The 13,652-nt window shown below is 35.8% G+C and overlaps 1 protein-coding gene across 1 annotated transcript in view; it reads right to left on the bottom strand.

Moving 5' to 3' along the window:
* The window catches only part of Dcc (DCC netrin 1 receptor), a 727,907-nt gene that overhangs the window by 112,472 nt on the left and 601,783 nt on the right, over nucleotides 1-13,652 (bottom strand). Inside the window, exons 16-18 of the mRNA XM_055622855.1 lie at nucleotides 11,089-11,184; nucleotides 5,575-5,807; nucleotides 618-756 (exon numbers count right to left, since the gene is read on the bottom strand). Of these exons, the coding sequence (XP_055478830.1) occupies nucleotides 618-756; nucleotides 5,575-5,807; nucleotides 11,089-11,184 (468 nt within the window). The remainder of the gene's footprint in view (nucleotides 1-617; nucleotides 757-5,574; nucleotides 5,808-11,088; nucleotides 11,185-13,652) is intronic.

The raw sequence follows: 13,652 nt of genomic DNA on the forward strand, positions 1-13,652 counted from the left end.
ATAAATACAAAACCAATTAAAATAGTTACTATTAAGGCTGGAGAGGTGACTAAGTGGTTAGGAGTACATAGAGTTGAGCTCTCTCAAAGGTCATAAAGATTTTCCATCATGTTATACTGTTTCCAAAGCATTACCAAGACCGCCTAGAAACTATGTCTTCTTCCAGATGTGGTTTGAACAAATATCCAGGAGGAAAAATTTATAATGTTTGTTTTGTCACAAATTACCCAATTCCTATGAGGATTGTTTTTTCAAAGCCACCCTTGTTTCAGATAGCATTTATTAGCTATCTAGATTCTTGTCCTATACTTAAACCCATTGAAGAGAGTTAACATTCAGGTCCCAATGAGTCAATGTTCCAAAAAACGCGTTCTAAAAATCACTGATGAATGATGCAGCCAGACTGTTCAATATTGAAAATCTCTCTTTCTCTCCAATGGGACTGGAATAATACTATTTTATATAGACTTACTGTGAATTGCACAGGATATATTATTTCATGCAGTACAAAGTATAATTCTGAGATCATACTAATTCTATATCTCGAGTTCCACAGAATTAGTGAACACTGATGCCTACGCCAAGCATGTGCCTTCGAGGCCAGCATCTGTACGTACCGGCTTCGTAGGTGGTGGCATGTGCGGTCATGCTCCACGTGCTTGATCTTCTGTTCTTTGTCACCATGACTGAGAACTCGTACATCGTGTTTGGCTTGAGGCCAGTCGCCGTGTAGCTGAGGGATGTGGTGTCCTCCGACTACACAAACCGGAAGGAAACGAGCAAGGAAGTAAAATCAGTGAGCTCACCTCAGTAAATCAAAACAAAGAACTAGCCAAGTCAGTCAAAAGCAGACTAAGTTCAAGACAGTGGAAGTGCTGGGCCTACTTCTGAGTTCGCCGATATATGAGGAATGATGGTACATCTGAGTCGTGACGGACAAAGTCAGTGTACTGTTCACAGGGTAAGGCGGCTTGATGAGTTCCCTGAGCCTGCCTGTAAGCACAGATAGCGGACAAATTCTACTCTCAATCTATCTCAACACTTTTCTAGTGGGGCCTGGATTAAATTCATTTCTTTATCATTGAAATTTGGAATTTTTTTTCCCTGGGTTAGTAGTATAAATTTTCTGTTGCCAGAAAATATTTGCCACTGCAAACTATTAGTTATTAGCATTAACCTCAGCATGACGCTTAAAACTAAGACTTAGTTTCAAAGTTCAATGCTTCCAAAGAACTATTGATCTCTTAAATGAAAGTGGAATAAGAGTGTTTCTTTGTTACATGGTGCTATCCCTTTATGGATGATCCACAAAGAAGGAAACGTGCATGGAAAGAGAAGCAATTGATCAGAAAAGAAGTAGCATATTAGATAAATATTAAAGGATGAAATTGTATTGCAAAATGTTGTGTTTGACTTTTGAATCCATTCTTTTCTTTATAAAGAAGTCCAGTAGTTTTTAGAACAAAATAAGTAAACTGTGTCTTTCATGCTTACTCAAAGAATAAAACTGATTATAAAGAAAAAGCATGCCAGTCTCACAGGTAAAATCTTATTTCCCACAGCGCCTGGCACATTTTAAACTATGTAAATCTTTTAGAAACATCAGTTACTTGTGCCTCGTGGTTATATATTTGTCTTTTCCTAAACCTAATACTTCTTATTGCTTCTACATTTAAACATGTGTTGACTACCTACATCTGGAAAAAAACAAAGCCTTTCCTCATTGGTTGATAATATGTGTGTGTGTGTGTGTGTGTGTGTGTGTGTGTGTGTGTGTGTGTGTGTGTATCCTTTTGGTAGAGTGTAAGTTAGGCCATAGCTTTGAAAAAAACTATTTTTTAACATCAAATAAAAATTAAAATAAACTAGTAACATTCTGGTAATGTACCAATTTATTCTAATAAATTGAAGAACTCAGAGACTTTTACCATAATGTTTTTTATGAATACTCATAGAAAGCTTTTGTTGTAACCAGTTGTCAAACCTAAGAATACGTTGGAAAATCCTATCTGGTTGCACCTGTATACACAGAGTACCTGGGTAATACCGCTCAGCTCCCACTTCCTCCTTGTGAAGTTGAAGCTAACATGACAGATATTAGATCACCATTTACTGTGTGAAATAAGTGAAGTAAAGCATAGTGCTCGGCCCAGTGCAGTCACTAATAAACGTTACCTCTAATACATTATCCATGTTTCATGTCACCTTTCATTACGTTGCTTATATTAAATTCCATAGTGGGTTCTGCCTTGAGGAAGAGCCTGAGTCTTGCACATCTGCTTGTATCTTATTACATTTAGAGTGTATCTGATAAGCATTAGGGCACTGCCAGTAATTATATTTTGAGTGGAACTTCAGCTAAAACAGAATGTGATTAAAAATTTGTAGAAAAAGTAAAAAGAAGTTCTTACTTTTCATAGAAATATCAATATAGTAGTTTAAACAATCAAAATATTTGTTTCAGAATTACTGTCCATTTAAAAAAATGAGACTCAGTGATATAACAAAATATAGCAAAAGCAACTCTTTTATCCATATTATTTGACTGCAAATGTACCCTTTGTCCTATAATGAATATGTCTTGCTTATTTTATAAAACTGCTATGGAAATAGAACAATATCTCTCCCCAAAATAACCTCCAAACGATACCCAAATGTAAGCACACACGCACATACACACACCTACAAAACAAAACAACACAAACAACAAAAAAATGTAGAGTCCATTATATTTTGGTCAACCACTCCTGAACATGAGGCCTGTCATGGAGTGGTTGGTGTATCCAGTGTTAGTCTAATGGAGAAAACTGACTTTCTCCCAGCAGGTATAAATAAATGACAGTTCAGCTGTTTAACTTCACCTTAGTGGTAAGGCATCCATCCATCCATCCATCCATCCATGCATTCATGAATTTTTTAAAAATGCGACAAAATAAAATATAATATGGAACAAAAACTATCACTATAGAGTTGGAAAGACAATTTGGGGAGAAATATTGTTCTATTTCCTTGGTTTTGTGTTAAATTATATTTTTGGCTCTATGTTTTGATAAAGAACTTAAAGTTGTGTCAATAGTAAAGGGGAGAGAATGTAGAAAGAAGAAAGGAGAAGAATATGATCAAAATATACTTAAATTTAATTTTTTATATAATAAAAAAGAAATGTGGTTAAAAAACTGTTATGGAATGAAGGATGATATTTAGATATGAACATTGTTTAAAAATCATCAAATACAAACCATAACATCTCTTACAAATAACTGTTTTTATTATACATCTTTCTCATAGACCAGTTATCTCTTCTTATATCCTTGCTACTTAACTACCCAAGTCTTTCCTAGAGACCTCTTTATCTCAGTGTATAGAAGTGTGTGTGTGTGTGTGTGTGTGTGCATATGTGCAGGTGTGTACCTGTGTAGATGAATAAGGTTATAGTACTAAATTAAATAATACCTTTAATCAGTTAAGTTGATGAGAGAAGGCCCAGTTAAAATATGTTTTGCTTAGTATTCAAATTCTTTGTAAGAAACTAAATGTCTGCTTTACTAGCCATTTAACTAAAATTATTTGCCTCAAGAAATCCTGACATTCAAATGATGTCGAAAAAAAAACCTATCAGTGGACAAGGGGAAAGATATAGGGGGAGAAGAGGGAGAGAGGGTATGATTGGGAGGAGATGAAGGAAGGGGCCACAGCCAGGATACAAATTGAATAAATTGTAAATAATAATGATAATGATAATAATAATAATAATCATCATCATCATCATCTTTTTTAATGCCATTTCACATTCTGGCAAAGTGTCCATGGTCATTCCATAAAATGAATATTGTGTAATGTGAAGTAATTGTGAACAAAGCAGATTTAAAGTGAGAAACATAGCCTTTTCTAAAAGTAAACCTTAAACTGAGAAATCTATATGTAGAGATACTTTTAATTCTCTCATATGTTCTCTCTCTCTCTTTTTTTTCATTTCCTGATAACGTTGTCTTAATTTATGGTTCTTATGAGTCTAAACTTTAATACTCTGAGGAAAGAGATAAGGTACTTATATCATTTTTCAGTGCTGTTATATTGGGCAGTTTTTTCCAATACCTGGTCTTTTGGGGCAGGAATATCAAATCAAACTGTATTTTGTTGTTGTGACTGTTTCAACTGAAATTTGACTTATCATAAACCACAAAGTTTTGACCACTTGAGAGATGAAAGACACTGAAGAAGATCCAGTATGAGTGTGCATAGCCAGTGGTGGAATTTGAAACTAATGTGCTCTGCTCTTTCTCCAGCTTTGGGGTCAGAGAAACCCCCAAATTCAGTACTTCTCCCAAGTCACCACTGTCCTGAGGATAGTGTAAGAATACAGTAATCCCACGGGAAAAGGAATCTAAATTCTTCTCAACAGCTATTCCTTGAGAGTGGCAAGAAAAGAGGTAAAAGTGAGTATGAGGAAACTGGAAGGCTAGTGAGAAGCTACTGGGTCCCTTAGTTTTGGGGTGATAGTTACATTCTTCATATTTTTCTTAGTCTCCTACTGTACCCAGGATGGCCTCAAACTCTTGACAGTGCCAATCCTCCTGCGTTTAGTAACCCAAGTCTCGAGACTATTGTGTTCAACTCTCTTTTTCCACCCTGCTATCATTTTGTAAACTATCAACTTTCAGCTGTGTTACCTTACACGAATCATTTATGGATTCTTTCAAGCACACATCCATTGAGATGGCTGCATAAAATATTCTAAGTCACATATGTTAAGTAAGCAGAATTAAAATCTCTTTCTAGAATCCATAATCTAGAGCTGTTAGAGATACAGAGCAGGGGCTATCTGAACTTTTGTTTCTGTTTAGACTTGAACATGTTAACCTGGCCTCAAGTTTAGAAGGCTCTGCACTTATCATGGTAAGTAATCTTTTGGTAGGATTGCTGAGCTTAGACAGGGGAAACGGAAAGTTGAAATGTCAGTGTCTCTTCTATATCACCAAAAAATCTCTGTAAATAATGTGAAATGATTTGGAAATGAATATAAGAACAGGAGGCTGGTATAACTCTGGTTCATTTAAGGGATTTTTTTTTTTTTAACAACAGAAAGATAATTTCTAAGCTAAATAAGGTAATCAATGCTAATGGCTCACAATATCTTTCTAAGGTGTTATAAAATATCTTCATAACATTTATTCCCTGTTATAGTCTCTGTGAGTAGATGTCTGTGATATTTATGCACAGCAATATAGATTCTAAATGAAAAGAATCATATCAGAATCTATTCAGAAGGTTCTTGGAGCTTTGTATTTCAAAGGAAAACTGCATTCTTCTACACCTGAGCAAATGTCTGGTGAAAACAGCTTCTGGAATTCAAATATCATTTTGAAGCTCTTGATATTTTTCTGCCTTGTCTCTTTTTAATTTCCAAAGGCCTTATCATTCTAACTAATTTTTTTGAGTCATAAAAATGCCTTGCTTAGCATGTAAAAGTCACCGTAGGAAAATAGCTTATGACTGACCAAGAAACATTGAAAACAAGCTCATCATACATATGAAAGTTAATCTTAAATTTTGTGCAGTGTATTTGACCTTCACCTTGTACTTGGCGCTGGCAGAAAAGCTGGTCCTCCACCGGACAGTGTAAAGTCGCACATCGGATGTTTTCTGGTTCTTCGGGACAGAGTTGTCTGCCCAGCTGACTCGCACAGCCTCATGGGTAAGAGCCACAGCCTGTACACCTACTGGTGGGAGCATGGGGGTGGAGACATCTGGGCCCGAGGTGGGGAAATCATCAAGCAAAGGATAATAATCAACTGGGTCAGTGGGATCTGGGTTAACAACCCATCAAATGAAACAAACAAATAAATGTGTAAACAAAGAGTTAAAATAAATACCAGTGGTAAACACATCACAATGAGTTAAATGCATGGCAATAATGATGGAAGGGAACATGAGAAGAACAGAAAAAATGTAATTAATTAAATCATAATATATATTGAGAACAATATTGCTATGTAACAAAATAATATTATGTCCTTATTTTATAGCTAATTAGAATATCTATCTTAAAAGCCTGTCTTGTTAGAATGTTGTACCTGGTTTCTTACAAGGTCTTGCATACCAATTTATCAGGTTCATGATTTATCAATGATTTGAAATAACAGTAAAAATGATATTTCTGGTTATTTTTCTGGAATGGAAATAAATGATATCATATACCCTAGCTTTCTGCTTTATCTGTAGGTCTATTGGGATTTTGTACTGCTTTCCCTATTGTCTAGATTATATCTGTGTAAATATTGTTCAGTCTACACACAAACTATAATGCAAGAACCTTCGTATATATCAGTCTCTCCATCAAAGCACAAATCCAGAGTGAACAGACGCACATGGCCACATGGATCAATTTATATCTGATGTACTATAATTTGGTGTACAACTGGTAAGCGGGTTTTCTTAGACTGTAATCTTAAGTTGTGGAAGTGCTCAGCTTCTGTATTCTCACACATGGGTTAGTTTCATTTTCAGTTTTGTCAGGCATTCCTATATTACATTTCTGAATCTAAAACTGCTAGTTCAGTGGAAAGAATGTACATCAATAGATAGGAAGACAAATTAACTACCTTCAGAATTCAGAAGGAGGAGATTTTCACTGAGGGATGCATATGCTTTGATCAATAACATGATTGGAATCTAAAGAGTGATGTGTGATTTTACAAAATTCTCCAAAACCCTTACACTAGAAGAACACAATCTCAGAAACATACTTCGTGACAATGACAATCATTCCATTTTGAGGCATTTAAGTTTATAGAAAACAGACTTTAAAACTGACCTTTATACAACATAGAAAGCATATCACTAACAAAAATTTGAGACTGACAGCCCAACTATAAGACTGGACATTTGATATCATTTAAAGGAATGAGATCAGGAAAAAATGTAGAAAAGGGTCTGTGGTAGTTTATAGAGTTTATTTAAAAAAACAAAACAGAAAAGTGCAAAGCTGAGTGGTTGTTGCCTGTTCTGTTGATTATTTCTTCTGTCCTTGAATTTCAAATTCTCATGCCCTGTTTATCATTCTGCTTTCCAATAAATTATTTACCATATTACTGGACTGTGGTTTTGGAGAAAAAATATTTTAAAAGCTGAAAACAAAAACAGAACAAAAGGAAAAGAAATGTGTGTGTGTGTGTGTGTGTGTGTGTGTGTGTGTGTTGGAGAGAGAGAGAGAGAGGGAGAAAGGGAGAAAGGGAGAGAGAAAGAGAAAGAAAGAGAATCTGGGATTAAAATTTAATGACTGATCCCAGTTTTTTTTACGTCATTTGATGTCTCTTTTTAAATTAAGAGTGCCTTTAAAGTCAAATGGATTTATAAAATGATATAGAGAGACTTGTAGACACTGCAGCCTCTCCAAGCATTTGAATCATCCATCAAGTTTGTGTACCAGGAAAAGATGTGTTGGCCAAACTAGAGCAAGTACTATCTTATACATTTCTATTCTTGCCTGACACTGTAAGAATTTTATGCCTACAAGAAGAGTAATTCAATATATGAACTATTTTGACTTATCTATGTCATGAGGTATCACCTATATTATTACTTTGCTTCACCTAGTTCATGTAAGTGTGGTTTCTTATATGCATTATTTATAATGCTTTGAAGTCAAATGATCCTATGTCAGAAAATTATAATAATCAATTTGTCTACTTATGATTTTAGAGAACAAAAAATATTCACAGCTATTATTTGTTATTTTAGTCAATTGCAAAATAAGTCTATTGTATTTAAAGCAATATAGTCTCTTGTGATTATGAGCCCATTATAATTCAGAAATTTTTCTTTGCTATCTTAGGGAGTACAACTTATTTTCATCATTCTCCATTCCAATCCCTCTAGAACTATGTTGCATAGTATAAAAACCACATTTTTTATGGATGATATCAAAATAAATTACGCAATTATTTAAGCATGTGTTCATTTTTCATGGTAGCCAATTTGAAACACTCAGTGGCCCTGAGAGTTCAGTCCCCATAATCGGGGTGATGCGGATATCCTGCATCTCCAGCAGCCGGGGCGTCCCAGGAGACAGCCAGCATTGTGGATACCTGCTGCACGTGTTGCAAGTACTCTTTTCTACTCTGATCAGAAAGTTCCTGAATAGTTGGACATCAGCATCCTTTTGCTTCAAAACTGCTGTTCACTGTTTCTTCCTGTGTTACAATGCCTTACATTGCTGCTGAATTTCAGAGGTATGTGAAGATGTACACAGTTATGTGAGACTGTATGTATGTACATACACACACACACACATATAATACATATATGTATATATAATTTTGCTGAGCAAGAAAAGTCAGTTTTTAATATTTGGTAACGTCTTGAGTTTTCAGTTATTATACTCATTCGAAATTGGCTTTAGAGTTAATAATAGTATTCAGCTGGATTACGCTTTGTTTAAACCTTGCTAAAATGGCTGAGAATACATTAATGCAAAGAATGTACTTCATTAACCTCTGATTATTCTTTGCCCCTTTCCCTTGTCCAGGTGGAAAACAACTTGCTCTTACAACAAGAGATAAAGAGCTTGATGGAAGAAGAGAGACTTTTCCTGTGTGAGGCCAAGGTGGGAGGTTCAGTAGCTTGAACCAATATTCTCAGTCTGAGCAAAGGCTACGGAGCTCACCAAAGGCCACAAGCAGAAGTATTTAGAATGCTCCAGGGCTTGATGCCCACCTTAGCCTAATGCTTTCATTGTCTCTGATATATTTTGTGGTTACTTCCTGCTGGATTTTTCCAAGACTTCTCCTGGGAATACTTTGCAACTACTCAAAGACAGAGAATGGTTTTTACATGACAACATGACACATTTATAGATGAGAGATTCTCTGAGAGCCTCAGCCTTTGATTCTATTTATTTGCCCTTTATTCTCCATGTTGCATGGAAGCAAAAAAATAAGTCTACTTCCAGGGAAAGGCATATCCTTTATTGTGAAAGGGCTGCTTCATGTATTCCTTTACAGCCCATTACTGGCTTTTCTTCAAAAAGAAATTTTCTGACACAGTTTCCAACTTTGCTATCACTTCATTTCTCAGCTCCATTAGAACCAGAGCTATAACAAGAAAATAAAACCTGTGCTATGGATCACTGGTATTTGAGAAAACACTGCAGCAATGCCATATGCTAAGAATTAAAAACTGACAGCAAATGCCACTGGGAAAGATGCTAACGCCACAGACGCTTCCTTCTGCACAGCTTACCTTCAGTTTATCTGAACTCTGCCCCTTCACTAGTATTACATTCTTTTGAAAAACAAAACAAAACAAACCAACCAACCAACCAAACAAACAAACAAACAAAAAACGACTTTCATCCCTATGCCCAGTATTCCCTCTTTGTGGCATTTAATTTGTTATTAACAATAGAAAAGCTTTGAAAGACTGGCTTTGGTGGAATTTTATGTCATATGATTATAGCTCAAAGTCACCTTGACAATGAGAAACTGCTTAGTTTTCCTATTAGAACAGGAAGGAGACGACAGACATAAGGCCCAAAGGGAGAGTCACGGGTGTACCCAGAGACCTCTGCTATTTCCCAGAAAGCCTTGCGCTCTTGGGGCAGTCTGGGAGAAAGGGGTAGTGAAAAATACCAGATGCTCACCTATTATATATCTTACTTTTAATTCTAGCACCCAATACACATCATTTCTCTAACTATGAAGGTGATGCTTTTGATAGCAAACGGTTTCCAGAGTGATGATTCTTATTCTCTTCAAGGAGTCATAAAGACTCCTGGGTTGGTGGCATAGGTCCTAATTTTGCATCTTGTTTTTTTTTTTTTTTTTTTTTTTTTTTTTGTGTGTGTGTGTGGGGGATCTCAGTCCTGAAAACTAATGGTCAAAGGATTCAGGGATTCTGAAATAACAACCTAACTTTTTCAGAGTTTTTCAGAAAATCTAGATAACAATAAAATGGTGGCATATTTGGAAACCACTAAAAAAAAAAAAAAAAAAAAAAAAAAATTCCCAGATATTCTGTGAATTCCACCTGTGAGCTTGTAAAACAAACTATATAAACTTTATTTAAACCTAGGTAGTAGAAAAAAAAAAACAACAGAAAATCCCAATATTTATTCTCTAACCAATCATGCATCCTCATCTGAATTTCATACTCCTGTAATTTTTGCTCTCTAATGTTTGACATCAAGCTTGGAGCTTGACCTCCTAAGCTTTTTTATTAGTATTATTAAAGTGAAAATGTATGGCCAATCAAATGAAGCCTGAAGGATGTGGACTCGGGGAAGGTAGACACAAAGCATTAATTAAAGACATAAAACTATTTTTTTTTTTTTTGTCCAGATTTTAGACAAGTGTTTGGGAACAATATTATTAGGAGCAAGATGGAGGTGTGATTTTTTTTCTGGGTGTCCACAAAGGTGAAACACACTTATTTTATGAGTAAAGCCAGTATTACTAACAACCAGCCTTCATCCATGACTTTGACTCACCAATTTAACAGTGTCTCAGGTTCTTCCACCATTTTGGCCTTGTTTTCTGCCTTTCTAGTTATCTATATTGAGCCATTATTGAGGAAATGAGCCAGCGAAGCAACCAGTCCTGGTTGCATCTATTGTCAGGTGACCTATGGCCCCGTTCAGGATTCATCTTTGTCACTTTGACTACACTAATCAACTCCCAAGAAGCCAGCTTAGCCTTGTTACCTATCTGAAGGGTTGTGTTGAGAGAAGCAAATGCCCTTTGGACAGTTAGAGCCTTAGATCACATACCTTCCACTTAAATGGCAGTGTCAAATGACAAACTGGCTAGCAAAATGAAGAATCACATCAGAATTCCAAACTATGAACCTTCTAAGATGATTGGGAAGGTAAGAGCTACATTCTCTATGTCCACACACTAATGCATTCAATGAGACTTTCTCATTCATTTGGGGAATGAATATATCATATGCATGTGCGTGCACATATTCATGATAATTTCATGCCTTTATTTTGAATAGTTTTCTCTTTTTTATTTTTAAAAATTTGTGCCTTCTCACTGTGATTCAAACATTGACTGCCTTATCATAAGAGGATTGATGATGGGTGCATACCTGTTATGGAGCGGGTGGTGGCACTTTCATAGAGAGGAACACCTTCACCAGCATTGTTGAAAGCTTTTAAGGAGATTACATAATGAGAACTTGACTCTAGAGAAAAACAGAAACAAATTGGACATGTGAATTAGTGTATTGAAATGCTCATGATGAACATTTTCTGAAAATAAATTTAACATATTCTTTTAAAATAAATTGATGTTTGAAAATGAGTGCAGTGGATTCTGGGAACAACTAGCCCTAATGGAGACAGATTTTCGATCTTCCCGAATCTTCACTTGAGCAGTGAATACACAAGTAGGTGGTGGACCAAGAGCATTTAGACATGCTGTGCAGGGTAGGTGATGATGTTCTTCCTCAAACCCTAACATACGAAGTTCTTGGGGATATCAGACTAGAAATAAGGATGATCCTAAAATACTGTCAGGTAGAGAAAAAGGAAGAGCATATTAGATTAGAGAACAAACACAAACATTTGGAACTGACAGTGAGAGATCTGCTTCAGGACAGGACTGATTATAGCTAAATTATGTCAACCTGACAGAACCTTAAGGTGCCTGAGAAGATGGAATTTCAACTCAAGAATTGACCGTGTCAAATGCTCCTGTGATTATGTCTGTAAGAGACTACCTTTTGATGGTTGATATGGGAGTAACCAGGCTAGGGAGTAACCAGGCTATGGTGGGAAGCAATAAAACCCAGGCAAGAGAAACTAGGTTGTCTGAGAAAGATAGCTGGGCAATAACCAGAGAAATAGGTAGCAAACAGCATTCATTCACGGTTTATGCTTCAAGCTTCTGCTTCAGTTTATACCCTGACTTTCCCCAATGATGGACTGCGGCCTGCAAGTATATATTGAAATAAACCCTCCCTCTAGATTAGCATTTGTTCATTGTATTCATCATAGCAATAGAATAATAATATGACAGGACCTGAGCACACCCATACTAGTTCACAGATGCAGAGAGACGAGAATTTTAGAAATAAAGATTAATTAGATGACCAAAGTCAACACAAAATGTAGGAAACAAATCTAGTTGGACAGAAAAAAAAATGAATGAATAAAAAGTACATGGAGGAAGGTCTTCGGTGTAAAAGGTGGTGAGTGAAAAACAAAAATGCACTAAGTGTAATCTGCAGAGAAGAAAATCATAAACGGATAAACACAGAGGGACATATTGCATCTTTACCTAATCATTCAAAAATGCAGATAAAAGCAACGTATGATTTATGGGGGCAGAATCTTAGATCATTATCAATTTTATGATAGCAATAGCTTATGAAACAGAATTACAGTAATTTACTTTTTATTATAGATAAGAAAATACAACTAAAGGATTTCTAGTTAAATTTAATTATAAATACAAAGGATGAGAATACTCAAACTGCTATTCATTTCCAAACATTGCACATCATTTTGTTAACACCAGAACTAATAGAAAATGAGTTTTAGACATTCAGAATGACCAGGAAACTATGTCCTGAAAGCTAACTTCTGAATAAGAAAGTCAATGAGCTAAAACTAAGTGACAGGAGGGACTTTATTTCGTAAAGGCTTGATGCTCTGATACGATAATGGTCTGAGAAACAGTGGGTCACAATCACAGTCTATAGACAAGAAACAACTGAGTGATTTTTATGATGTAGGACCTTTAGTTGTTGTCATTCTAAGACAAGAAAATATTGATAAAGCAATGAGCAAATATGAGGGATACAATTCTACATCCGCTGTGTCCTTGAAGGCAAGTCTTGATAGAGATGGAAAAACACATAGATTTAACCTAGAATGGTTACATCCTGTGTTATTAAACTTGAATTAGAAAAAAGTCCACATCTAAGAAGGGCATTTTACGTAGGGTCAAGATGTATCCTCTTAAGAAGCTGAGATCGTTGACTTGACAATACGAAGCACGCCTAGCGTGTAGGCTGCAGTTGTAAAACGCAGTTACATACTGTAACTGTCAAGGGCTTTTGTAGACCTGGTGATCCCAAGTTGTAAGATGAAAGCACGACAACTAAGTTTTAATTATCCTGACAAACTAGAAGGGAAGAAGCCAGCCAATGACAATGAAGATCTCCTGGCTCTACGGTCAACAGATTCAGGGATTGTTGTAGAAGTTCCGGTGATCACTAAGGCCAGTAATAACCTAAGGAGCTTCAGTGTAACAACTCCCTGAAATGTATGTGAATGTACTAATTTATAGATGTATTTTAAAGTATAGAAGCAGCTCAATTACAAAACTGGTAATCGCATTACTGTCTTGAAAACTGGTCAGGAAATTATCTTTCTTCATGTTTTTTCATAAATAGACATTGTTTAAACAGGACCAAACACATGTATATCACTTTACATTTCCTGAAAGAAACACTGAAAGAGCAAAATGAAATATTGTCATTCTACTGTCTCAAAGAATAAATTGATCTAAGCATTAAATATTTATAATTGCTTAGATAAAACCAAGAGGAATCACACCATGCACTGTCTCTGATATAAGTTGTCATTGCCCTCTTGCCACAGGCTAGAGTCTAACCTCTAGCTGCCAGAATCCAGCCAACAGACC

This window comes from Psammomys obesus, unplaced genomic scaffold (assembly GCF_907164565.1).
Source record: "Psammomys obesus unplaced genomic scaffold, mPsaObe1.curated_primary_1811, whole genome shotgun sequence".
Taxonomy (NCBI): Eukaryota; Metazoa; Chordata; class Mammalia; order Rodentia; family Muridae; genus Psammomys; species Psammomys obesus.